Raw genomic sequence first — 24,501 nt, 5'->3', positions numbered from 1 at the left:
TCAGTTCTGCCCAAGGCACTATATAAGTTTAGTGAAATCTCAATACAATTACCCTTACTTTAAAGAAATGGAAAAACTCCAACTTCATATGGAGAGGGAAGAAGCCAAGAATTAGCAGAGAACTCAAGAAGAAGGACACAGTGGGAGCGCTTGCTTTACCAGATTTTAGCACATATTATACAGCCACAGTTGTTAAAACCACATGGTACTGGTATAATGACAGATACTCAGACAAATTGAAAAGAACTAAAAAACCAGAAATGAAATCATCAGCATACAGAAAACTAATCTTTAATAAGGGTCCAAAAATATCCAATGGGAAGTAGATGTCCTCTTCAATAAAGGGTGCTGGAAAAAATGGGTATCTACCTGCAAAAAAATGAACTAAGACCCTTATCTCACACCATGCACATGAATAAACTCAAGGTGGATCACAGACCTTGAAGTAAAACCCAAAGTATTAAGGCCATCAATGAGGGAATTGGGACCAACTTGAGAACTTTGGCATAGGGAATACATAAGCTATCAGAAACAGGGAAGGACACAAACACAGAGGAGGCACAAATTGATAAGTGGGATATACTGAAGATAAAACACCTCTGCACATTGAAAGAATTCACCAAGAGAATAATATGAGTCCACCAACTGGGAAAGCATCTTTAACAAGGACACATCAGACAAAGACCTTATTACTAATATCTACAATACTCTGCTAGCTTCCACAAAGAAAAAAACTAATTGCCCACTGAGGAGGTGGGCAAAGGACCTGAACAGAAGTTTCACAGGGGCAGAAATCCGAATGGCCAATAAACATCTGAAAAAATGTTTCTGATCTTTAGCCATAAGACAACTGCAAATTAAAACCCTCAAAGATAGCCCAATTCAAAAAATCAGAAAGAAATAAGTGTTGGAGGGGCTATGGGGAGAAAGGAATGCTCATCCACTGCTGGTGGACCTGTAGGTATGAACAGTCACTAGGGAAATAGATCTGGCGAAATCTAAAACAGATGGAAATCGAGCTACCATATGACCCAGCAATCCCCACTAATGGGCATATACCCAGAAGAGGCAAGAAAGAAACCACGGCCAGACATCTTGCCCCAACGTTCATCGTGGCACAATTGCAAGGAGTTGGAAACGACCCAAATTTCCATCAATTGACGAGTGGATTAAAATGCTGTGGTACATACATACAATGGAGTATTATGCATCTCTAAAAAGTAGTGATGAACGTGTGAAGCACATCACCGCATGGGAAGAATTGGAGGAAATCATGCTAAGTGAAGTAAACCAAGCACAGAAGGACAAGTACATGAGGCTGCTGAGGTAAGCTTAAAAAAATACATAATGGGCATAGGGAAAAAGCTACCATATACAAACATACCTGGGACGAGGACCAGGAAGTATGGCAGGGGCCAGATCAAATCCAGGGATACATATGGTAGCCAACTAAAATGGAGGGAGGAAAGGAAAAAAATGAAAAAGAAATGGGTAGCACAGGAACAGGCCACTAACCCACCCAAGGGGAGGGTATTGTTTATATCTCCACAGGGAAAGAGGGACCAGACTTCCACACGGTGTTCCAAGATGTGAATGCAACATGCTGGCATGGAGTAGGGAACCAGTGGAGTGGTCTGAGGGGCTGGCCCCAATCCGACCTACATGGACACCCGCCCTCAGAAGAATTTATTTCAGAGGGCAGCACTGAAGTTACAACTCAGGGAAAGGAACATGTCTGATCAGAGCACACGGGAGCAAATGAAGGGGGAGGAAGAGAGAGTAGAGCACATCCTGGCCTCGGACGAGATTCCTGCTCAGAACAGCCAATCCACAGTGAAAACCACATGGCCAGCCCCATCTGAGATACGACATCTCTCACTGACTCATAGCCCTATAGGAGACAACACTGGAGACACAGTGTGGGAATTGTGCCTGATCTGATCCCACTATACCACGGCAAAACACTAAGGGCGTGCAACAGAACAGCAAGGAGAACAGAGCAAAGAAGTCCCCAGGGAATACCAAAATATGACTTGACTGGAAAACATTCCTAAAGGTCACCAAATAGTCTTGAACTAACTACAAGCTTTTCTTTGTTGTTGTTTTGTAGTGGTTTTTTTGTTTTGTTTTGCTTTGTCATTGGCTTTTTGTTGTTGTTTTTTCTTTTTTTGCTTGGTTTTACTCTGTCTTATTTTTGTGCATGTTATTATCACTGCAGGTCTGTCTAAATAAGACTGGATGAAAAATCTGGAGGAGAAAACAATAGGAACAACAGTTCCAGGGGGACATGGGAGAGGGGGAACATGGGGGGAAAGGAGATGGTGTTAATCTAGGGACAAGGCAACAACAATTGATCCAAATCGGTGGTTTGGAGGGGGTAGGAGGCCTGGTAGGGAGTGATCCACGGTAATGTAACCGAGAGGCATTACTGTAACCCAAATGAAGGCTGAGCATGATACTGGAACAAGAGGAAAGTAAAAGGAAATAGAGGAAAGAACTAGGAGGCAAAGGGCATTTATAGAGGTCTAAATAAAGGCATGTACATATGTAAATATATATGACGATGGGAAAATAGATTTATGTTCATATATTTATATGTTTAATATAAACGTAGTAGATGGACACTGGGCTTCCACTCAAGTACTCCCTCAATGCAAGAATACTTTGTTCTATTAAACTGGCATTCCATCATGCTCACCTTTTCGACATGATCGCTGAAGACAAAGCAGGTGCATAAGCAAATGTGGTGAAGCTGATGGATCCCAGCTATCAAAAGATATAGCATTTAGAGTCTTAAAGACTTGAAGGTAAACAACTGGCCATTGAGCTGCAAGCAACAAAGCCCCCATGGAAGAAGGTTTTGAAGGGATCAGTTATCAGGCATCAAAGAACAAAAAATCCTATCATTGTGAGCTCACCTCCCAGATATGATTGTTGAAGACAAATGGGTGCATAAACAAATGTGGTGAAGAAAACTGATAGTACCCAGTTATCACAAGATATAGGTTCTGGGGCCTTAAAAGCTTGAAGGTAAACAAGTGGCCTTCTTGTTGAGAAGCAACAAAGCTCACATGGAAGAAGCACACCAGCCGTGTGACCACAAGTTGTCGATGGGATGAGGTATCAGGCATCATCAGAACAAAAAAAAATCATATCATTGTGAATGAGGGGGGATGCAGAGTGGGGACTCCACTATAGGGGTCCCATTTATAGGCAACTGATCATCCCCCCTCACGGAAGGGTCGAGGGGAGGAGACAAGCCAGTCAGGGTGCAGTGTAGCAACAATGAAACATACAACTTTCCTCTAGTTCCAAATGCTTCCTCCCCACCATCATGATCCCAATTCTACCTTACAAATCTGGCTAGACAAGAGAATGTACACTGGCACAGACAGGAAGTGGAAACACAGGGAATGCAGGACAGATGATCCCTTTGTGAACCAGTGGTGAGAGTGGCGATACCAGGAGGGTGGAGGGAGGGTGGTATAGAGAGAGGGAACCGATTACATGGATCTACATATAACCTCCTCCCTGGGGGATGGACAACAGAAAAGTGGGTGAAGGTTGACGTCAGACAGTGTAAGACATGACAAAATAATAATTCATAAATTATCAAGGGTTCATGAAGGAGGGGGGTTCAGGGAGGGAGGGGGGAAAATGAGGAGCTGATGCCAGGAGCTTATGTAGAGAGCAAATATTTTGAGAATGATGAGGGTAACGAATGTATAAATGTGTTTTATACAGTTGAAATATGTATGGATTGTGATAAGAGTTGTATGAGCCCCCAATGAAATTTTTAAAAAATTCTTAAACCACAAGTGTTAAATGACATTATCAGTAAGAATATATTATATCGAAATGTTAGAAAATGTTAAGAAACAGATCCTATTAAAAGGTGTGTATGATTACAAATCAGGTCATAACTATTTCAGAAAACCAAGGCTTTGAAACAGGCACAGATTTATGTAATAGTGTGGCTAAGGACACAATCTCCAAATTAAAAATCAAAACACAATGAATGAGAAATCAACTGAATTTTAATATACATGATCTTAATTTTTCCATTTTGTGTTAGCATGGATCCTATCAGATCATCACTTTGAAAAAATACCAAGCAAAAGAATTTTTATTTTCAGTAATATTCTATAGTCAATACAAATGTATCTATTATAAACATTTTATACAGTCTACCTACTTTTTCCAAGTTCAGAAAAAGGTTTCAATAAAAATCTTAAAAGTTAAGGGGAGCAAACAAGGAAGTCCCCAAGGAATACCAAAAATAGACTTTGGGGTCAGGGCATGGCAACCCATCAGACATGACTAAAAAACACTCATAAAGGTCAACAAACAGACCTGGAACTATTTATAGGCTTTTATTTTTGTTGCTGTTGTTTTTATGTTTTTTGCTTTCTTTTTGCACTTATTATTTTTGCATGTCTTTCTAGATAAGGTAGGCAGAATAAACAATCCAGAGGAGAAAACAACGGGACCCATGGAAACATTGGTTTCAGGGGTACATTGGAGGGAGGGAGGGGAAAGGAAGGTGGGGGCCAACACACCCAGAGACATGAGAACAACAAGTGATCTAAAATCCATGGCAAGGAGGGCACAGGATCATTGGTGGGGCTTGATCAAATGCAATGTTGCCGAGAGGAAATATATCTATGTACATATATTTATATGTTAAGTATTAAGGTAGCAGACGGACATTGGGTCTCGACTCAAATATTCCCTCAATGCAAGAACACTTTGTTCTAATAACCTGGCATTCTGTGAAGCTCACCTTCCTCGACTTGATCGCTGAAGACAAATGGGTACATAAGCAAATGTGGTGAAGAAAGCTGATGGTGCGGAGTTATCTAAAGATCTGGGATCTTTAAGTCTTGAAAATAAACAAGTGGCCATCTAGCTGCAAGCAACAAGGAGCAAACCAGCCTGGGTGATGATGAGGTGTTGATGGGATCAGGTATCAGGTATCAAAAACCCAGAACAAAAATATTTTTTATCAATGTGAACGAGGGAGAGGGTGGAGTGGAGACCCAAAGCCCATCTGTAGACAATTGGACATCCCCTCACAGAAGGGTCACAAGGAAGAGACAAGCCAGTCAGGGTGCAGTATAGCACCAATGAAACAAACAACTTTCCTCTAGTTCTTTAATACTCCCCCCCACCTCCCACCACTATCATGATCTCAATTCTACCTTATAAATCTGGCTAGACCAGAGTACGTACACTGGTACAGATAAGAACTGGAAACACAGGGAATCCAGGACAGATAACCCCCTCAGGACCAATAAAGAGGGTAGCGTTACCAGGAGGTTAAGGGGAAGATGGGGGGAGAATGAGGGAATCAATGACTATGATCGACATATAACCCCTCCCAGGGGCATGAACAGAAAAGTGGATGAAGGGAGACAGTGGTTTGCGTAAGACATGAAAAAACGTAATAATTTATAAATTATCAAAGGTTCATGAGGGAGAGTGGGGAAGGGGGGAAAAGAGCTGATATCAAGGGCTCAAGTAGAAATAAAATGTTTTGAAATAATGATGGCAACATGTAGAGATGTGCTTGACACATGGATGGATGGATGGATTGTGATAAGAGTTGTAAGAGCCCCCAATAAAATGATTTTAAAACAAATAAATAATAACTCAAAGCCAAACTCATTATCAGAGTAAAACTGTCCCTCTGGGACAATTTTTTAGGAGCAGATAACTTCATCTTTTTCCTGCAAGGCAACTGTTGGTTTTGAACCACTGACCTTGAGGTTAGTAGCACAAGCATAGCCTACTACACTAGCAGTACTCCTGTATTTTTGTCTATTGATTTTGAAAACGGTATTTTATTGGTTGTTTTGAGACTCAGTATAAAAACATTGTGAACAATTTGTACACAATTCTTAAGGCATGTACCAAAATCGTAAAATGGCATGTATTTTCTAAATTCTAGTGAACGTACAGCTTCAAATTTTCCTTAAGAGAATATCCAATAACAGTATCTTCAAAAGCTGTTACATCACAAGTACCACTAATTCACAATGTAATGTCGCACATACTACACACTCATATTTTCAACCGTTTAGAGCACATGACACAGTTACTTGGAAAACTGCACTACCATGATGAAAGAAAGATGTTCCGGTTCTGATGAGAGAACCATGAGGAAGTAACAGTTTTTAAAGCAACTTTACTAAAAATATGGAAGCAGAATTTAAAATGTTCAAATCATACAAATACATGGCGACTCCAAATTGCCATAAAGTATATTTTGTATTAAAAATACAAAAACTGGGACCAACCCATGGCATGTTCAGCTAACACACAAGAAAGTTAAATTTTCCCACAATCGAACACCCCACTATTTTCTGATTACACCAAAAAATAAATCATTTCATATTTTTTCAAAGCAGTTACACTTTTAAAAAAATGGGATAAAGTTGGATGTCTTTCTTCTTCTAACGATTTCTCGAGCTACTAAAAACTTGCATTTACCAAACAGGTGATAGAAATCTTCCTCTGGACTGCCGAGAAGGGAGGCGGTACGGGGAGACAGGCACGCTCAGACTCGCTGCTCCGTCTCCTCCTTCCATTCAGGGCAGCCACTCCTGCCTGTTTTCCCTTTGCTCCCCTTTTTCTTTTGCTTGTACTTTTTTGGTCTTTGGTTCCTGGTTTAAATGTAACAGACTTCACACTTAACCAAACTTGAGAGCAAACAGATTCTAATCACAATTAATGACATAAAATTATCAAACCTGAGAGCAAACGGATTCTAATCATGATTATTAACATAAAATTAGCTTGACATACAATCCTTTCTTGCTGCCTCTTTTGACTTTGTCTCCACTCTTGTTGTTGCAGGTTTTACCACAACCTCAACGCTCTCCCTTTGGGCTCTTCTTTCACTGCCCCTTTGGCCCGGCTGACCTTCCTTTGTGGGCACCGTGGCTGTTGGGAGGGCGCTGCCCAGTGCCTACAGGCTACAGCACACTCTCTCCGAGCAGCCTCAGCAGGGCTCGGAGAAAAGTGATGCAAAGTGATTACTATTTGTTTAAATAATAAATATAAACTGAACTGCAATAACCACTTTTTATATTTAGACAATTTAGTTATATTCTCAACTCAAAAGTATTATAGCCAATATTCCTTTTTAAAAATATATAAAAATCATTTTATTGGGGGTTCTTACAGCTCTTATAACAATCCATATACCAATTGTGTCAAGCACATTTGTATATATGTTGCCAACAGCATTTTCAAAACATTTTTTTGTAGTTGAGCCCTTGGTATCACTTTTCTTTTTAATTAAATCATTTTATTGGGGGCTTGTACAACTCTTATCACAATCCATCCATCCATCCATCCATCCATCCATGTCAAGCACATTTGTACATTTGTTAACATCATCATTCTCAAAACATTTGCTTTCTACTTGAGCCCCAAACATTCTTTTAAAACTCAGTTTTTCAACACAAAATTTGAATGAGCTTTACTAATTATAAACTAAACAAAAAAATCCCACATCAAAAGAACTTGGGGCTTGCAATGTAGATGGCTGGTCAGCACCTGTGCATCAGCCACTGTACATAAGTGGCAGGGGGGGTACAGTTTGTTTGTTTTTAGCACTTAGTACCTGCCCCCACCAAACCCAGCAGCAATGCTATATTATTCAAACTTTCTGTTTACTTCTAGGCTCTGTTAATTAACCCACAGGGTAGAAAAATTTAGGTTTATTGACTGGTGACAGCTGTCCAATCATTAATCATAAAAAGGTTATGAAGACCTGGGAAAAGAAAAGGAGAAGTAACACAAAACAAAAAGACCATAAAACCAGCATTTCTCACATCTGACAATTCATTTTAACGAAAGCATTGGAGCTCTCCTCCGGGAAGCTAATTATCTTATGAATAAACACAACTAGTGTGCTTAAGCTATGTTATTACCACAGAACCAAATCTACAAAACCCATTTTTTAAAGTTTGAGATTTGAGTGAAGGTTTACAGAGAAAATTAGTTTTCCATACAAAAAGATAATTATGTTTCAAAATTAGCAGCATTATTATATTTTGGCAGATTGTATTATTTCTTAGAGAGTTGGATTTACAAGGTTGGATTTACAAGGGTCCACGCCTGTATTTTGAGTTTTAATATACTTCACACACAGAGTGACTAATTGCACACCTATGTCCCCACAAAAATGATGTCGTACACATCAAGTCTTTTGTCATTAACCACTGCCATTCAGTCCATCTCAATTCACACCAACCCTACAGGAAAGGAAAGCTGTTCACTTGGGATCCCGTGCCTGTAAATTTTTACAGAAAGATGCTTCATCTTTCTCCCACGGTTGCTAACTGCGGGCTAACAGCCCAGCACTGATCTCCACTACACCACCAAAGCGTCTTCATTGGCCCCTTGTTTAAAATTTAATCAGACTTCACACTTAACCAAACCTGAGAGCAAACAGATTCTAATCATGATTAATGACATAAAATTATCTTGCACAATAAAAAACTGGGAGAGCACATTTTTGAAAAGGTTGTTTGTCTATTCCAATCACTAACAGGAAAATAGTACTTGGTGATAGACTTTTTCAGTTTACAGATGGGAAAAAATTCAACTTTCAACACCTTCACTGTCAAACTGCTGAGGAAACCAATTTGAAAGCATCTTCTCCATAAATCCAATGATCACTGCCAATGTGTTCCAACAAAACTCTCTTTTTAAAAAAAGGCCCGTAGTAGCAGTTGTTCCTCAGCAGGTGTAGACAAATTACTGTGCTTTAGTCACCTGGGCTTTTTTCTTGTAGTAAATATCATTCTAAGAAAACCTGTCATTTGAAAATCATTACCATCGAAGATTTTTTATTTTTTAATTCACAAAAACAACTGAAAATGTGTACTACATGGTGAGAGTCATATTCTCTTTGGGATATGAAAGTCCACCAGGACAACCTTCCAAGTTCAATGTTGGCCCCTTTAAAGTAAAGAAACACTTGGAGCTCAAATGATTTTAGATATAAATGAAAACAGAATGGGATGGTAGTACAATTAGGTATGATAGTACACCTCATCTGCTTTAGAAAGTGCTTGTAGTATTTTATGTATATATAATTTTTTTGTATATGAACGTGTGCATGATATATAAATATATCAACTCACTGGCTTTGAGTCATTGCTGACTCATAGCAACCCCCTGTGGGTTCTGAATCTCTAACTGTTTTAGGGCAGGGGTCCTCAAACTTTTTAAACAGGGGCCAGTTCACTGTCCCTCAGACCATTGGAGGGCTGGACTATAGTTAAAAAATAAAAAACTATGAACAAATTCCTATGCACACTACACATTTTTTAAAGGGTGGAGACAGACCCAGCCATGGACACGGCAGCCTTCTGGGTCTCCTCACTTTATTAGTTTCAAGTTGATCAGAAAGTTGAAGAGGGTGAGGCGGGAGAGGGTGAGGCCGCCACCAGGAGCTCTAGATGGACTCTCCTGGGGCAGGCTTGGCAGGTACAGACTGTGGGACAAGACCACCCAGGCCCTACCGGGTACTGATAGGAAGACAATGGATCAGTGGTTGCTCTCCCACACAGACGGAGACCTGGGGCTCAGGGGTTGTGTCATGGGCCTGCATGTCCCAGCAGGTCACAGACCATCAGTGCCCTGGTGAGCCTGGAAGGATTTGACCAGTGTGATTCATGCAGTGACTCGGCTGGAGCCGCCGACTGGGACATGGTCTTGTAGTGGATGCATCTGCTCACACAACTTAGGGGGTCAGCACGGGCCCTGGTGAGGGCTGGAGCCTCTTTGAGAATTGAGGCTCATAGGGGTGAGAGCAGACAGGCAGGGAGGAGCCACCAGGCTGATGAGAGAAGCCAAGGGTGTTATGTCTTTCAAGACACAGATACCCTGAGACCGGAGTCCCAGCCTCGAGCCTCGGAGGCCACGATGAACCAGCCCTGGCTCCATCCTGGCACAGGGGGTAGGGTCATCAGGAAAAACTGCCCCCCCCCATCCAGTCCTCCCTGCCTGAAGGTCAGTAGGCTGTAGTTCTGAAGGGGGGTGACCAATTCCTGTGGCTGCTTGGGGTTGGGCTGCCCGCTTACTTCTGGGAGGCAGATGTGTTGCCTTTAGGGATGACCTTCAGGGAGCTGCTGAATATTCAGACGCGGGACTGGCCTGCTTGGGGCCATCATTGAGGAACTCGAGGCCAAGCCTGTGGCCGCATTTACAGCAGGACACCTTAAAGGCATCAGGCTGATTGCGCTCGGCCACGCTGTCATCGTGGATGGTCTCCGCGACGTGCGCGTGTACTTGGAGCGGCTGGAGAACAGTTCGTAGCTGCACTTGGCACACATGTAGACGGCGGGTTCAAAGTGATTCTGGCAAACTTCGCCCGTGGAGAAGCTGCAGAAAGACATAGTGCTACCAGGTTCCCGTCCCGCTCTCACACGCTGACAGCTCCGAGTACACCGACCCCACCGCACATACCTTATTTTGAAGTAAAAAAATGGGCAAAAATATCGATGAAGAACACAGCTTTCCCCCGGATCCTGGATGCTTCCTCCCCCCAACTACCATGATCCGAATTCTACCTTGCAGGGCTGGATAGGACAGAGGCTGTACACTGGTGCATACGAGGGTTGGAGGTACAGGGAATCCAGGGTGGATGATACCTTCAGGACCAAGGGTGTGAGGGACGATGCTGGGAGAGTGGAGGGTGAGTGGGTTGGAAAGGGGGAACTGATTACAAGGATCCACATGTGACCTCTTCCCTGGGAGAGGGACAGCAGAGAAGGGGGGAAGGGAGACTCCGGATAGGGCAAGATATGACAAAACAACGATGTATAAATTACCAAGGGCATATGAGGGAGGGGGGAATGGGGAGGGAGGAGGGGAAAAAAAAGAGGACCTGATGCAAGGGGCTTAAGTGGAGAGCAAATGCCTTGAGAATGATTGGGGCAGGGAATGTATGGATGTGCTTTATACAATTGATGTATGTATATGTATGGATTGTGGTAAGAGTTGTATGAGTCCCTAATAAAATGTAAAAGAGAAAAAAATGATTAGGGCAAAGACTGTACAGATGTGCTTTATACAATTGATGTATGTATATGTATGGATTGTGGTAAGAGTTGTATGAGTCCCTAATAAAATGTAAAAGAGAAAAAAATGATTAGGGCAAAGACTGTACAGATGTGCTTTATACAATTGATGTATGTATATGTATGGATTGTGGTAAGAGTTGTATGAGTCCCTAATAAAATGTAAAAGAGAAAAAAATGATTAGGGCAAAGACTGTACAGATGTGCTTTATACAATTGATGTATGTATATATATGAACTGTGAAAAGAATTGTATGAGCCCCAATAAATTGTTAAAATTAAAAAAAAAAAAAAAACACCCGGCAGGCTGGATAAATGTCCTCGGCGGGCTGTAGTTTGAGGACCCCTGGTTTAGTGGAATGAAGACCTAGTCTTTCTCCCACTATCACTCAACCATAAAGAGCATACCTGCCATGACACGGACGGACCTAGAAAGCATTACGCTAAGAAATGTGGTCACGGGCAAACATTATCTGATCCCACTTATATGAAATTATAGTACAGGCATAAGTACAGAGATCCAAGATTATTCGTGCTTACCCAGGGTAGGCAGGAAGCGATTGGGCTAAGCTGAGGCAGGATGGGACCCAGCTTCCCTGCGCATCCCTGGAGGTCAGCAAGTTGCCCCCTGGAATGAGGAGACCAAGATGCCTGACTCCCCCATAACCGGACAGCCTACCTGCCAGAGCCGATAAACGACATGCTGGGCCATAAACCTTGCTGCAGCAGCACGGACCTCCCTCTCCTGCTTTCCTTTAAAAACCCCAGACCCCTGGCAAAGCCCGTGATTACCCTGGACTACTTGCTAGACCATGGGGTTTCGCCGGGAGCTCCCCACTAATAAAGCTATTTCTGTTTCTGTTCTCCCTTTGTCCGTCTCCCTGTGCCTCAGTTGACCTCACTCGTCCTGTGCCTCAGTTCATCTTTACCGGAAGGAACCAGGCATACTGCTTAGGGACACTGAGGTCCTGCGAGGGGGGGGGGAAACTATTTGAAAACGGACAGTAGTGATGGTTGCTCACGAAGAAAGCAATTCAAGTCACGGAATTGTATGTGGGAAAATGTTGAAATGGCAACCATTTTTGGCATATACTCACCGATCATTGATCAAACAAACAAATTTAATATTCCTCATAACTCTCCTTAAATGATCGAACTATGGCAGGGCCCTGGAGTGCTTGTGCCCTAAAACTTGCAGGCAGTTTCTGCAGCTGGGAACTGACACAGAGTGGAATGACTCCCACACACAAAATTGGCACTAGGAACTCTCAAAAGAAATGTCAAATTTGAAACACAGGTAAACCCTGACCTTGGGCTTCAACCCATACATTAATTTATAAAGTCAAGATGCAGTCAAGGATCCACAAGAACTGTAGAAGGTTAGATAAAATATCTATCTACAATAGCAATTGCATGGGCATACCAGGCAGTACCAAGTGCACGGGACACTAACAGCTATGTGGTCATCTGCCACAGATTTGTCCAGTTAAAATCAGATAAAATTAGCATTTTAAAAGCCATTAACAACTTAATTGCAATGTGACAAAGCAGTCTTTTAAAAGTGCCCATCAAACAAAGCCGAAAATCAGTTTCTCCTTAAGTACAACCCTGAGAACATCATTTCCAGGAAAAGCAAAAGATACCCAGTGCCCCACTTGACTGTAGGTTTCCTCACTCTCTGCAGCGCATACCTCTCTCTGCACCTCACCTGGTGTCTTTACCGCATGCCCAGCTGCAAGGTCCAGAGCCGTCCATGTTATCTTCAGGTCTGACAGCTCTAGAGAAAGAAAGAGCATCCTTTAAACAGGCTTTCACCAAAGATCAGACTCCCATAAAAATAACAGCCTGCGACTATTACATATGTTTGAAAACTTGTAACAAATTCATACAATAAACGTGAAAACAGCATTAGAAAGAAACTTACATTTTATCATTCCCACCGTATCTTTCAAATTCACATTTCCCTCTCTGGTCGAAACCATCAAAAATTCTGTTCACAGGACCGCCTTTCCCTCGGTTTCGCATTCCCCCTCTCACACCTCCTCGTCCTCTCAGGGGTCGATCTCGATCAAACCTATCAACTGGTCTAAGGAGAAAGTGGCAGAATAAAAAGCAGTAAGTTGGAGTAAAAGTCTATGGCTTTTCTGAGAAAAAATTCCAGCAGGACATAGGTGACATCAAATTGGAAAGAGTGGTAGCTTGAATAAGCACGCAGCAGCTCTTCTCTACTGAACACATTCTGAACCCGGAATTGTTCTGAGCATAGAACATGCATCAATAATCACCATGACATATGATACAACCATCACTCATTTTATATATGAGGAAACTGAGGCATAGAGGGATTAAGTTAGTTGCCCAAGGTCGCACAGCTCCTGGGAAGTTGAACTGACATCAGAGAAGCAGGTGCTACACTAATCCCACTGGGACATCTTTTCTCTCTCCATCTCACTTTTTCGTGTATACAGAAATTCTAAAGTTCATGCTAGCTTTCATATAACCTTTAAGTTAAATTTAGAGTAATTTATATATTAAGAAAAATGGCTCAAATTCAAATTATCCTCTTTCCAAAATCTCTCTCCCTCTCCGGTCAAAATCCCCACTGTCACCCCTTTAGCGGATAACATTTGAGACTGAACACACTAATCTGCTGTTGTCTGACTTCTACCCTCATGGCCCCACATAAACTTTCAGGGTTAGTTGAAGACCTCTTGGTTGTTAAAATAACATCTCTTGTCTTTATGTCAGAGCCCTGGTGGCATAGTGGTTACACATTGGGCTGCAATCTACATGGTAGACAGTTCGAAACCACCAGTAGCTCTGTGGGAGGAAGACTGGGCTTTCTATTCCTGTGTGAATCAGCATTGACTCAGTGGCAGTGATCAGAGTCCCTATGTCATCATTTGACACTGTTGACTAATTTTCTGACTTTTCTTTCACTGCTTGTCCATAAATTTTAAAAAGTTTTGTTATAATTGATAATACCCAAACATAGTAATAAATGGAGCTAATAAGTTCCCTATTCTCTTCCCCTGTAAGTTCTCCATTCTCCTCCCCCTTGGGAAGAGGTAGTCATTTACAAAGTCTTTAAAGAGGAAAAATCTGTACCTTGTTTTTCCCCTTGGAATGAACATAAAATAAACACACCAAAACATTCACCAATATGACACTTCACATTTCTACTGCTGGGGTTACTTTTCATGTTATGCCACTTTATCAATATTCTCTTCTAAAGCATCTTGCCTTTTTCATTAAAAAATGTATTTTGAGACTCCAGACAGAGCTGTCTCCCTCAATCTTTTCAGTACTACTTTGCCCTTCAGTGTGTCATCACCTTGGCTTCTCATGCCACCGCACACCACATACTTCTCATTGTGCATAATGATACTTGCGCTTGTGTTTTTCTTAGATGTCTCTGGCTCCAGGCTACGGAGCCAGTGCCTCCTGGACATCTCCACCTGGGTACCCAGGGCCCTGTACGTACTAAATGGGGATCCTTGACCCACTTCCTTCTTCCAACTACTTCCATTGCAGGGCCTTTTTCTGTGGACTCTTCACTCTCCCTGACTAGACAGTAAACAACTGGGGAAACAACCATTTGTTTTTCATCAAGATAATCCCAGTTTAATAGGATAAATTTTATTTTTTTGAAATTGTCAAGTTGTCAAAAGACACATAACAAATGACGAGATCCTAGCATCAAAAAAATCTAGTGGTATAATGACTTGTGGCATATCCTATTTTACTTTTAGGGCCAAAAGAATAACATTAAAATCTACTATACTGCATATGATAGGGGCCCTAGTGGTGTAGTGGTTCCGAGTTGGGCTGCAATCTGAATGGTTGACAGTTTGAAACCACCAGCAGCCTGGTGTATGCTCAGCTGCCCATCATTGGGAGGATTCAGGAGACTGTACAATGACAGAGAGGCTCACGGCACATGGCAAAAAAAGTATACGTTATTAAACAGTAGTCAGTACAGTTGCAATTATGTCTTAAAACATTTATAATTTCATTGAGAGAAGAATGGTTGATAGTGATTACCTCTGAGTGGCAGGAGTATGAGTTTTTTCTTCTTGGAATTTATCTGTATTTTTCTCAGTTTTCCACAATGTATACCTTATTTTTGTGACAAGAAAGTATCCATTATATGAAGCCATTTCCAGAGTCCTCTCTAAGTTTAGAAAGGGCTAGGGCGTTGGAGAAGAGAAACTATTTAGGGGAGGATTATCAGTAAAATCAGAATGAAGTCCCCTCCCATAAAGAAGCACAAGGCATGAACAAAGACACCCTGCTACCTGACCCCTCTGACCTTGGGGCCTCTATGTCTGCCTCCAGACTTTACTTCTTTGGCAGCCGTCAGATGAGGTCATGGAGTTGGGGCTTTGGAGACAGGTCCAGGGTATGGGATCGCCATAAGGACCTTTGTTGTACTTCACACGGCAGTCCAAGGAGAAGTTGTAAGGTAAGGGGCCAGAGTCCAGTCCTTCAAAGGTGGTGGGAAAGGAAATCAAGGAGAGGCCAAATGTCAAGGAAGCCAAAGGAGAAGACTTTCCAAAGAAAGAGTGGTGTGTCCTGAAGGCAGTCAGGATGCTTCCCATTCTCAGAGCATTTCATAGTTACCAAGAAATCAATGCCAGAGGCACTGTCCTCTCTTAGGCTCAAGAAGAACAAAAACTGCTCTCAGGGGGAAGAGAAAGGTGGACCCATTACAAAGCATTACAAAGCATTACAAAGAAGGGTAGTGTGCCACAGAGAACGACACCAGACCTTCTGGTAGGGGAAAGGAACCGACTGACTATACCCAGAAGGAAGCAAACCAAGAAGAAAAAAGAGAAAGGAGAAGTTTCCCTAGACTCTATCCATATGGGCACACCAAGGCCAGAGGATGAGGTCCCTGCATGGAGCTGCTGCGGCACAGAGGGGACCGTGGAACTACCAACAGTTCAAGACATGGTTCCCCCTAACTGGAGCATACGGGGTCAGGGGACAATAATGGGGACACACGGCGGGGAGACAGTGTTGGTATGGAGCATAACAGATCAGCAATCAGAGTAAAGTTGAGCACAGAGGCCCTGAGGAGCCCCAAGAAAGGACTTCAGACAAGGAGCGGCAGCCCCCAGATCCCCCTCAGGACCAGGGGGGAAGGTCCCATGGGGACCAGCAAACAGACCTGGACCTATTTAGGGTCTTTTTTCTTTCTTTTCTCTCATCTTTTTCTTTTCCCCTTTCTTTCTTCAACCGTAGGTTTTCTTATTGTTTGGACTAGGACATGTATGAGTGGCCTAATTATATGGGTTGGACATGGGAGGGAAGCCTGGAGAGAAGGCAATGGGACCAATGGACCTGGAAGATAGAGGGGGAAGGAGGAGGGTGGGGAGAAAAGGGTGGTGAGCGGATAGCATCCTGGACAGGGGAACAACTAGGGAAGTGGAACCAGCAGCTAGGAGAGGTTAGAGATCCTGGGAGTATTAGAGCAACACCAAGCTAGTGGAGAGGAAGCACTAAGAGATGGAAGAAGGGGGATAGTGATGGCGGGGCAGGAGGAGGCAAAAGGAAACAGAAGCGAGCTCTAGGAAGCAAAGGCACTGCTAGGGAGATTAATAGAGGTGTGCACTTATGGAACTACATTAATCCACAACAATAGTGGTATGTGCCTGTGTACATATATTTATAAGGCAATACACTGAGGTTGCAGATGGGCCTTGGCTCATACCTCCTCTCAATACAAGATTACATTGTTGTAACAAATTGGCAGTCTGTGATGCTCACTTCCCACCCACCTATACAATCACTGAAGACAAAATGGGTGCATAAGCAGATGTGGTGAAGATAGAGGATGGTGCCTGGCTATTAAAAGATACTGTGTCTGTGGTCTTAAAGGCTTGAAGTTAAACAAGCAGCCATACAACACTGAAGCAACAAGCCCACATGGAAGAAGCATACCAGCTGGTGCAATCATGAGATGTTGAGACTGAGCAACAGGCATCAGAAGATTCACAACAAACTGTAAACAACCAGGCAAAAATGCATTGGTGAGATGGAGGGCAGTTGATGCGGAGACCCAAGGCTCATCTATGGACAATGCAGCATCCCCCCACAGAGGGGTCACAGGGAGGGGGTGAGTCAATCAGGGTGCAGGTCACGCAATATACCTCTGTTCCCTGGAGGCTGCCTCACCCCCGCTATCACCACCTCAGTGCCACCTCCCAATCTAGACTAGATGGGAGCATGTGCATAGGTACAGGCAAGAGATAAAACTCATAACACATGGAGCCCAGGAACAGGAATGGAAACAGAGATGCCAAAAGGGTAGAGGAAGGGGAGCACCAATTGCAATGAATGGCACATAACCACACACCCAGTAGGGGAAGAACAACAGAAACCAGAGGGGAAGGGAGACAGCGGTTGGAGTGAGATTTGAAAATAATTAACAATCTACAATCTATCAGGGGGCCACAAGGGTTGGGGGTGGGGAGGGAAAAAAGGAGGAGTTGATCCCAAGGGCTCAATGGAAAGTAAATGTTTAGAAAAGAAAGATGGAATGTATGTACAAATATGTCGGATACAATTGATGTATGGTTGGTAACAAGAGTTGTAAGATCCCCCCCAATAAAGTGGAAAAAAAAAAAAGATGGGTTGAAAAACTCACTGGCTAGAAATCTACTAGAGCGGTTCTCAACCTGTAGGTCATGACCCCTTTGGGGGTCAAACGACCCTTTCACAGAGGTCGCCTGATTCATAACAGTAGCAAAATGAGAGTTATGAAGTAGCAATGAAAATAATTGTATGGTAGGGGGTTGCCACAACATGAGGAACTGTATGAAAGGGTCGCGGCATTAGGAAGGTTGAGAACCACTGTGCTAGAAGGTGTCAGAAAGGTTCAGAGGAGGGCCTTCAAAAGAAATGCTTCCAAGGCTTAAAATGGTCATCTGGATAATGGCACCAGGGACCATCTCGGCCAGCTTTCCTGTGCTCCCCAGTCCTGTAGGAGGCCAGGGAGGGCCAAGGAAGCACAGAAAATTAAGGCCAAAATTCAGCCATGATTTGGATGTTCTGACTTCCAGTCCAATGCACCATGCCCTGCCCCAAGGAGAAGTTGTTTTCTTAATATGAAAATATAAATAGTCCCTATATTATATAAAATATTTAAAATTATATAAAACATTATTTGTTACCCAATTCAAATGATATAGACATACTTCCCAAACTTGATGCAACATTGAATTTTTAACTAAAAAATAGACACATTATTGGATATAAATATGGGCACATAAATTCTAAATAAAGTTTTAAGAGTCAGATTACATACATAACTTGGATTTCACTAAAATAATAGAGACTCTATCCCCAGGAGGCGAGGCTGATATGGTACAAATGGCTAGTAACAGAGCCTTAGGATTTGTTGAGAAGCCTGTTTCAATTGGATCACAAACTCCTATTCTACTCCTAACAATGTTAAACTATAAGTTTCTTGGGCCAGGGCTCCTTGTAGGTTACACAGTTGGTGGCTAATTACAAAGTTAGCAGTTCAAACCCAGCAGCCACTTTGTAGCAGAAAGGTGAGGCTTCACAGGTTGGGACATTCACAAGGGCAGTTCTGCTCTGTCTTAAAGTGTCTCTGTAGTCTAAATCAATTCGATGACAGTGAGTTTGATATTCTGGTTTGGATTAAAAGGTAAAGACTGGGCTTTCTACTCCAGTAAACAGTTACAATCTCGGAAACCCCCAAGGGGTTGCTGTGAGTCATGGCAGTGATTCAGTGAGTGAGTGAGTGAGTGAGTGAGTGAGTGAGTGCGTGAGTGAGTAGTGAGTGAGTGAGTGATAATATATAATAGTGGGTAAAAAGATATGAAACTCCTAATTCTCCTTATTAAATATATGAATACCTAAGTATCAATCATTAATTGCATACTGTTTCATTGTTAAGTGCCATTGAGTATATTCCAACCCATAGCAAGAGTATTCTGGCTGTACTTCTTCCAAGACAGATCAGTTTGTTCTTTTAGTAGTCCATAGTACTTTCAATATTCTTCATCAGCACAATTCAAATACATCAGCTGCTCTTCAGTCTTCCTTATTCAATGCCTAACTTTCATATGCATATGAGGTCACCAAAAACAGTATGGCAGGAGGCAGGTGCACATTAGTCCCTAAAGTCCTTGCTTTTTAATATTCTAAAGAGGTCTTGTTACTTACTGCTAGTCGCTAAGAAACACAATTCTAAAAAATTCTGTTGCCTTTTCTGGCCCTTGCCTTCCCACATTAAAATCTATTTTTTAAAATAGAGATTGTTTAAGGAATGATTTTAAATTAGACTATCTAAAGCCAAGTTCTAAAATACTAAAAACAACTGTAAATTCTTAACCAGAAGCTTAGAAAGGGTAGTTAAAATAAAAAAGTTTACCTAAAAGGTTAGAGAAAATGAAGAACAAAGACATACATAAAAGAATTCCAGATGTTAAAATAGGGTTTAAATTCATATGACAGGATACTGACAAAATACAAAATCCACCAAAAAGCACAATTATACAATAGTGAGTAAAACCAACTAAAACCATTCCCATGTGTTCTGGTGCATTTTAATTCTGTAGCTGTTTTTATCTTGACTACACTGGTGCCCTCTTTCTACCCAATTCAATACATGCTCAATCACTTCTTCAGAATACCCTTACTATAAAATGTACTTTGTTTCTTACATTTTTGTTTCTTTCAAAGGCTGAAGAGACTTGATGGCAGTGAGCTTTCGCATCTTTTTATAAAGGAAGCTTTCTTATTAATTCACAATATGAGGAAGAAAAACCTCACTTGCGCTAAGCATCTTGTTCTATATACTTGAAATCCACCCTTACAACTTCAGTACTCTGAATGAGTACTTGTTTTATGGGTACAGAGACTGAGCTCAGAGAGGTTAAGTAACCTGTACAGATCATTTAGCGTGGAACTAGGATATAACTTGCAAAACCCTAGCTCTCTTAGAAGAGTTAAATTATTCAGAGTCGAATCTACCTGATCACAGTTGTCAATACAGAGGTGTGTTTCCTGTCTGTATTTTTCCTTGAGTCAATCACTTGTACTCTTGCCATTGTGTTAATTCCAACTCATGGTACCTCCTTGTATGTCAGATAGAATTGTGCTCTATGTGTTGTTTGACTTTTCATTGTGATTTGGGTGAAGATTTCCTGTCAAGTCAGTTTCCCCCTCAACAAATCATGTACATTTTGCTTTATGTCACTGCTTGCAATCTCCACAATATAACATTACCCATCCCACTTCTACTTTGTTTCCTGTTTCCTTTCCTCCTTCTTTCCTATCCCTTCCTGCTTTTTAAACTTTGTCCTTGGGAAAATGTTGTCTTTTTAATTCTTACTAGTTGCCTATTAAGGGTGTGTGTGTGTGTGTGTGTGTGTATGTCCTTAGAGAGCTACTGATTGCCTGCAGGAGACCTGGTGGCATAGTGGCTAGACATTGGGCTACTAACCAGAAGTTTAGCAGTTTGAAACTACCAGCTGCTCTGCAGGGGAAAGATGAGGCTTTCTACTCCCGTAAAAAGTTACAGTCTCAGAAACTCACAAAGGCAATTCTACCATTCTATAAGGTCACTATGAGTCAGAATCAACTCATTAAGAGTGACTTTGATTTTACTGATTGGCTGAAAATTGAGCCAGGGGTCAGGACAATTCCAAGTTTGAAGGATGACTTGGAGGGCTCTAGTCTCAGAGGTTTCATCAATATCTGTCCAATGAGTGAGTTTGATCTCTTCGATAGGGTTTTCCTGGCTCATGTTTCAGAAGATCACCAGGCCCTTCTTTTGAAATACTTCTGAGTAAACTCAAACCACCAACCATTCAGTTAGCAGCCAGGGACTCCCATTTGTATATATTAAAAGAAAAATCCCACTGCCATTGAGTCAATGCCGACTCATAGTGACATGATAGAACTGGATAGAACGAACCCTGTGGATTTATAAGACTGGAACTCTTCACAGAAGTGGAAAGCTCCATCTTCCTTCCCCTGGGTTGCTAGTGGTTTTTGAACTGCTGACCTTTCAGGTAGCAGCCCAACTTGTAACCACGATGTGACCAGGGCTCCTTCCTTTTGCCATCTGTATGCAGGTGTAATGAAATAATCTGTTGTGGACTAATATTTGCTGTGACCTACTATTTTTCAGGCATCCTGTAAAGTCCTTAGGATGTATTATCCCTCAGCAGGCTTACAGTCTCATCATAAAAGTCGTTTTCTCATTTTCTTTACCAAAAGGAGGCTCAAATTCTTGTTCAAAACCTCTAGATTAATCATCTTCATCTCTAGTTCCTAGTTTTACTACTGTGAATTGAAGGGAAATCCCTATTTAATTATATTAAAACTGCTATAAATGTTAAAATATCTGAGTGATTCTTCCAAAATTAAAATCAACTTTAAATGTCTAGCAGTACAGTACAAAGAGATGGAATGTACCCAAAGGCAGACTTTACTCTAGAAGTTCGCCTACATTAATTATTTTGAGATCTGAAGAAAATTTCATATAGTAATAAAACATCAGTTGTCCCCTCATATTATAAGAAATGCAAGACGTTGCTGATTTCTGAGACTTATACACAGAAAGCTTATCCCAGCACCATCTCTGATGCTGCTTCTATGTGAAAGCTCACTCCAAACTCCAGCTAGGAGCCAGGAACATACTGCACCCAAGCCCTTTCCTGCTCGGGGCTACAGTGGTACGAATGGGCCTTGCAAAGCTGGAAATCTCTGAGGTGAAGGACCTCAGAGAGACCACTGAGGAGGGGGATTCCTGGAAGCTGTGGACCTGCTCTGAGATTGTGATACACTTGGGCTGTTACTGGGATTCCAGTTCTTACAGGCATGGATTTGCTCCAAAGGAAATGTGTTTAAGCATGTCTCAGTGGATGTAAGATCCTTGTCTTAGTTTCATTAAGATGCCTTCACAAGCAAGGTACAATCAAAGCAGTGGGGTCCATCTGAGGGTATCTGCTCGACCAGTAACATTCAAAGCAAAGAACCGGCATGGAGTAGGGAACCAGTAGAGAGGTCAAAGGGGCTGGCCTCAATCCCAACCAAATACACACACGCCCCACCCCACAGAAGAATTTATTTCAGAGGACAGCACGGAAGCTGCAGCTCAGGGAGAGGGACATGTCTGATCAGAGCACATGGGAGCAGATGAAGGGGGAGGAAGAGAAAGTGGAGCACATCCTGGCCCACCCAAGCTTTGATAACGATGTTCCCACTCAGAGCAGCCAATCCACAGAGAAGACCATATGGCCGGCCCCATTATTAGACACAAAATCCCTCACTGACCCATAGCCCTATAGGGGACAACACTGGAGACACAGTGTGGGAATTGCGCCCCATCTGATCCCACCACACCAAGGCAAAACACTAAGTCCGTGCAACAGAATAGCAAGGGGAACAGAGCAACAAAGTCCCCAGGGAATACCAAAATAGACTTTGCGGGCAGGGCATGGCACCCCATCAGACTCAACCAGAAAACACTCCTAAAGGCCAATAAACAGCCCTTGAATTAACTACAGGCTTTTTGTTTTTTGTCATTGGCTTTTTGTTGTTGTTGTTTTCTTTTCCTTTGTTGCTTTGTTTTGCTCTGCCTTGCTTTTGTGCATGTTATTATCTCCAAAGGTCTGTCTAAATAAAATAGGCTGGATGAACAATCTGGAGGAGAAAACAACAGGACCGACAGCTGGGGGGGGGGGGGAGGGACATGAGAGAGGGGGAGGTGGTGGGGGGGAGGAAGTGGTGTTAACAAACCCAGGGACAAGGAAACAACAAGTGATCCAAATCGGTTGTGAGGAGGGTGTAGGAGGTCTGGTAGGGTGTGATCACCGGTAATGTAACCAAGAGGAATTACTGAAACCCAAATGAAGGCTGAGCATGATAGTGGGACAAGAGGAAAGTAAAAGGAAATGGAGGAAAGAACTAGGAGGAAAAGGACAGTTATAGAGGTCTAAATAAAGGCATCTACATAAAAATATATTTATATATGAGGATGGGTAAATAGATGTGCATATATTTATAGGTTTAGTATAAAGGTAGCAGGTGGACATTGGGCTCCACTCAAGTACTCCCTCAATGCAAGAATACTTTGTTCTATTAGACTGTCATTCCATGATGCTCACTTTCCTGACACGATCACTGAAGGCAAAGTGGGTACATAAGAAAATGAGGTGAAGAAACCTGATGGATCCCAGCTATCAAAAGATCTAGCATCTGGGGTTTTAAAGACTTGAAGGTAAACAAGTAGCCATCTAGTTCAGAAGCAACAAAGCCCCATGGAAGCAGCACACCAGCCCGTGTGATCATGAGGTGTTGAAAGGATCAGGTATCAGGCATCATCAGAACAAAAAACCAAATCATTGTGAATGAGGGAGAGTACAGATTGGGGATCCAAGATCCATCTGTAGGCAATTGGAGACCCCCTTACAGAAGGTTTGCGGGGAGGAGATGAACCAGTCAGGGTGCAGTGTTAACAACAATGAAACATACAACTTTCCTCTAGTTCCTAAATGCATCCTCCCCCCAACCCCACTATCATGATCCCAATTCTACCTTACAAATCTGGCTAGACCAGAGGATGTACACTGGTACAGATAGGAACTGGAAACAGGAAATCCATGACAGATGATCCCTTCAGGACCAGTGCTGAGAGTGGTGATACTGGGAGGGTGGGTGGAAAGGAGGAACCAATGACGAGGATCTACGTATAACCTCCTGCCTGGGAGATGGACAACAAAAAAGTGGGTGAAAGGAGACGTTTGGACAGTGTAATAATGACAAAATAATAATAATTTATAAATTATCAAGGGTTTGTGAGGGAGAGGGTGGGGAGGGAGGGGAAAAATGAGGAGCTGCTACCAAGGGCTCAAGCAGAAAGCAAATTTTTTAAAAATGATGATGGCAATAAATGTACAAATGTGCTTGACACAATGGATGTATGTATGGATTGTGATGAGTTGTACAAGCCCCCAATAAAATGATTTAAAAAAGAAAAGAAAAGGAAGTTGAGAGTGCGTGCACAATTCAAATCATGGAATCAACGCCACTGGAGTGTCCATGCAGAAACCACTGGATCAGGGCCTGCTTTGCAGGGTGTATTATCAACAATAACAAAACGAACACCTATGCAAGTTGGAAAAAAATTCAAAGCAAAGAAGTCAGCTAAGGTGGTTGTGGTGGCGGTGTGCAGTTATTCCAAAAACGTAATCTTGATAGTTTTTTTTTCAAAAGACATGCAACTATCACAGCAGCTTATTGAGAAGATGAAAATGGAAAGTTGCATATTGGTGAGGAAGAGGCCAGGAAAGTTGTGCTGAGGAATTGTCCCATTACACCCATGCCCCTGTTCGTTCCTCCAAGGTGGCAAGGGCTG

The 24,501-nt window shown here is 42.3% G+C and overlaps 1 protein-coding gene and 1 pseudogene across 1 annotated transcript in view; both read right to left on the bottom strand.

Annotated features, from left to right (window-relative positions):
* HABP4 (hyaluronan binding protein 4) overlaps positions 1-24,501 on the bottom strand; it is a 66,612-nt gene that overhangs the window by 29,096 nt on the left and 13,015 nt on the right. The window contains exons 3-4 of the mRNA XM_075549805.1: positions 13,024-13,185; positions 12,808-12,876 (exon numbers count right to left, since the gene is read on the bottom strand). Coding sequence (XP_075405920.1) covers positions 12,808-12,876; positions 13,024-13,185 — 231 coding nt within the window. The remainder of the gene's footprint in view (positions 1-12,807; positions 12,877-13,023; positions 13,186-24,501) is intronic.
* LOC142448885 (methionine-R-sulfoxide reductase B1 pseudogene) lies at positions 7,183-10,425 on the bottom strand (annotated as a pseudogene).

Source organism: Tenrec ecaudatus, chromosome 5 (assembly GCF_050624435.1).
Source record: "Tenrec ecaudatus isolate mTenEca1 chromosome 5, mTenEca1.hap1, whole genome shotgun sequence".
NCBI classification, from domain to species: domain Eukaryota; kingdom Metazoa; phylum Chordata; class Mammalia; order Afrosoricida; family Tenrecidae; genus Tenrec; species Tenrec ecaudatus.
Note: the sequence above shows the minus strand (reverse complement) of the source record. Positions and strands in the feature narration are given on the sequence as shown.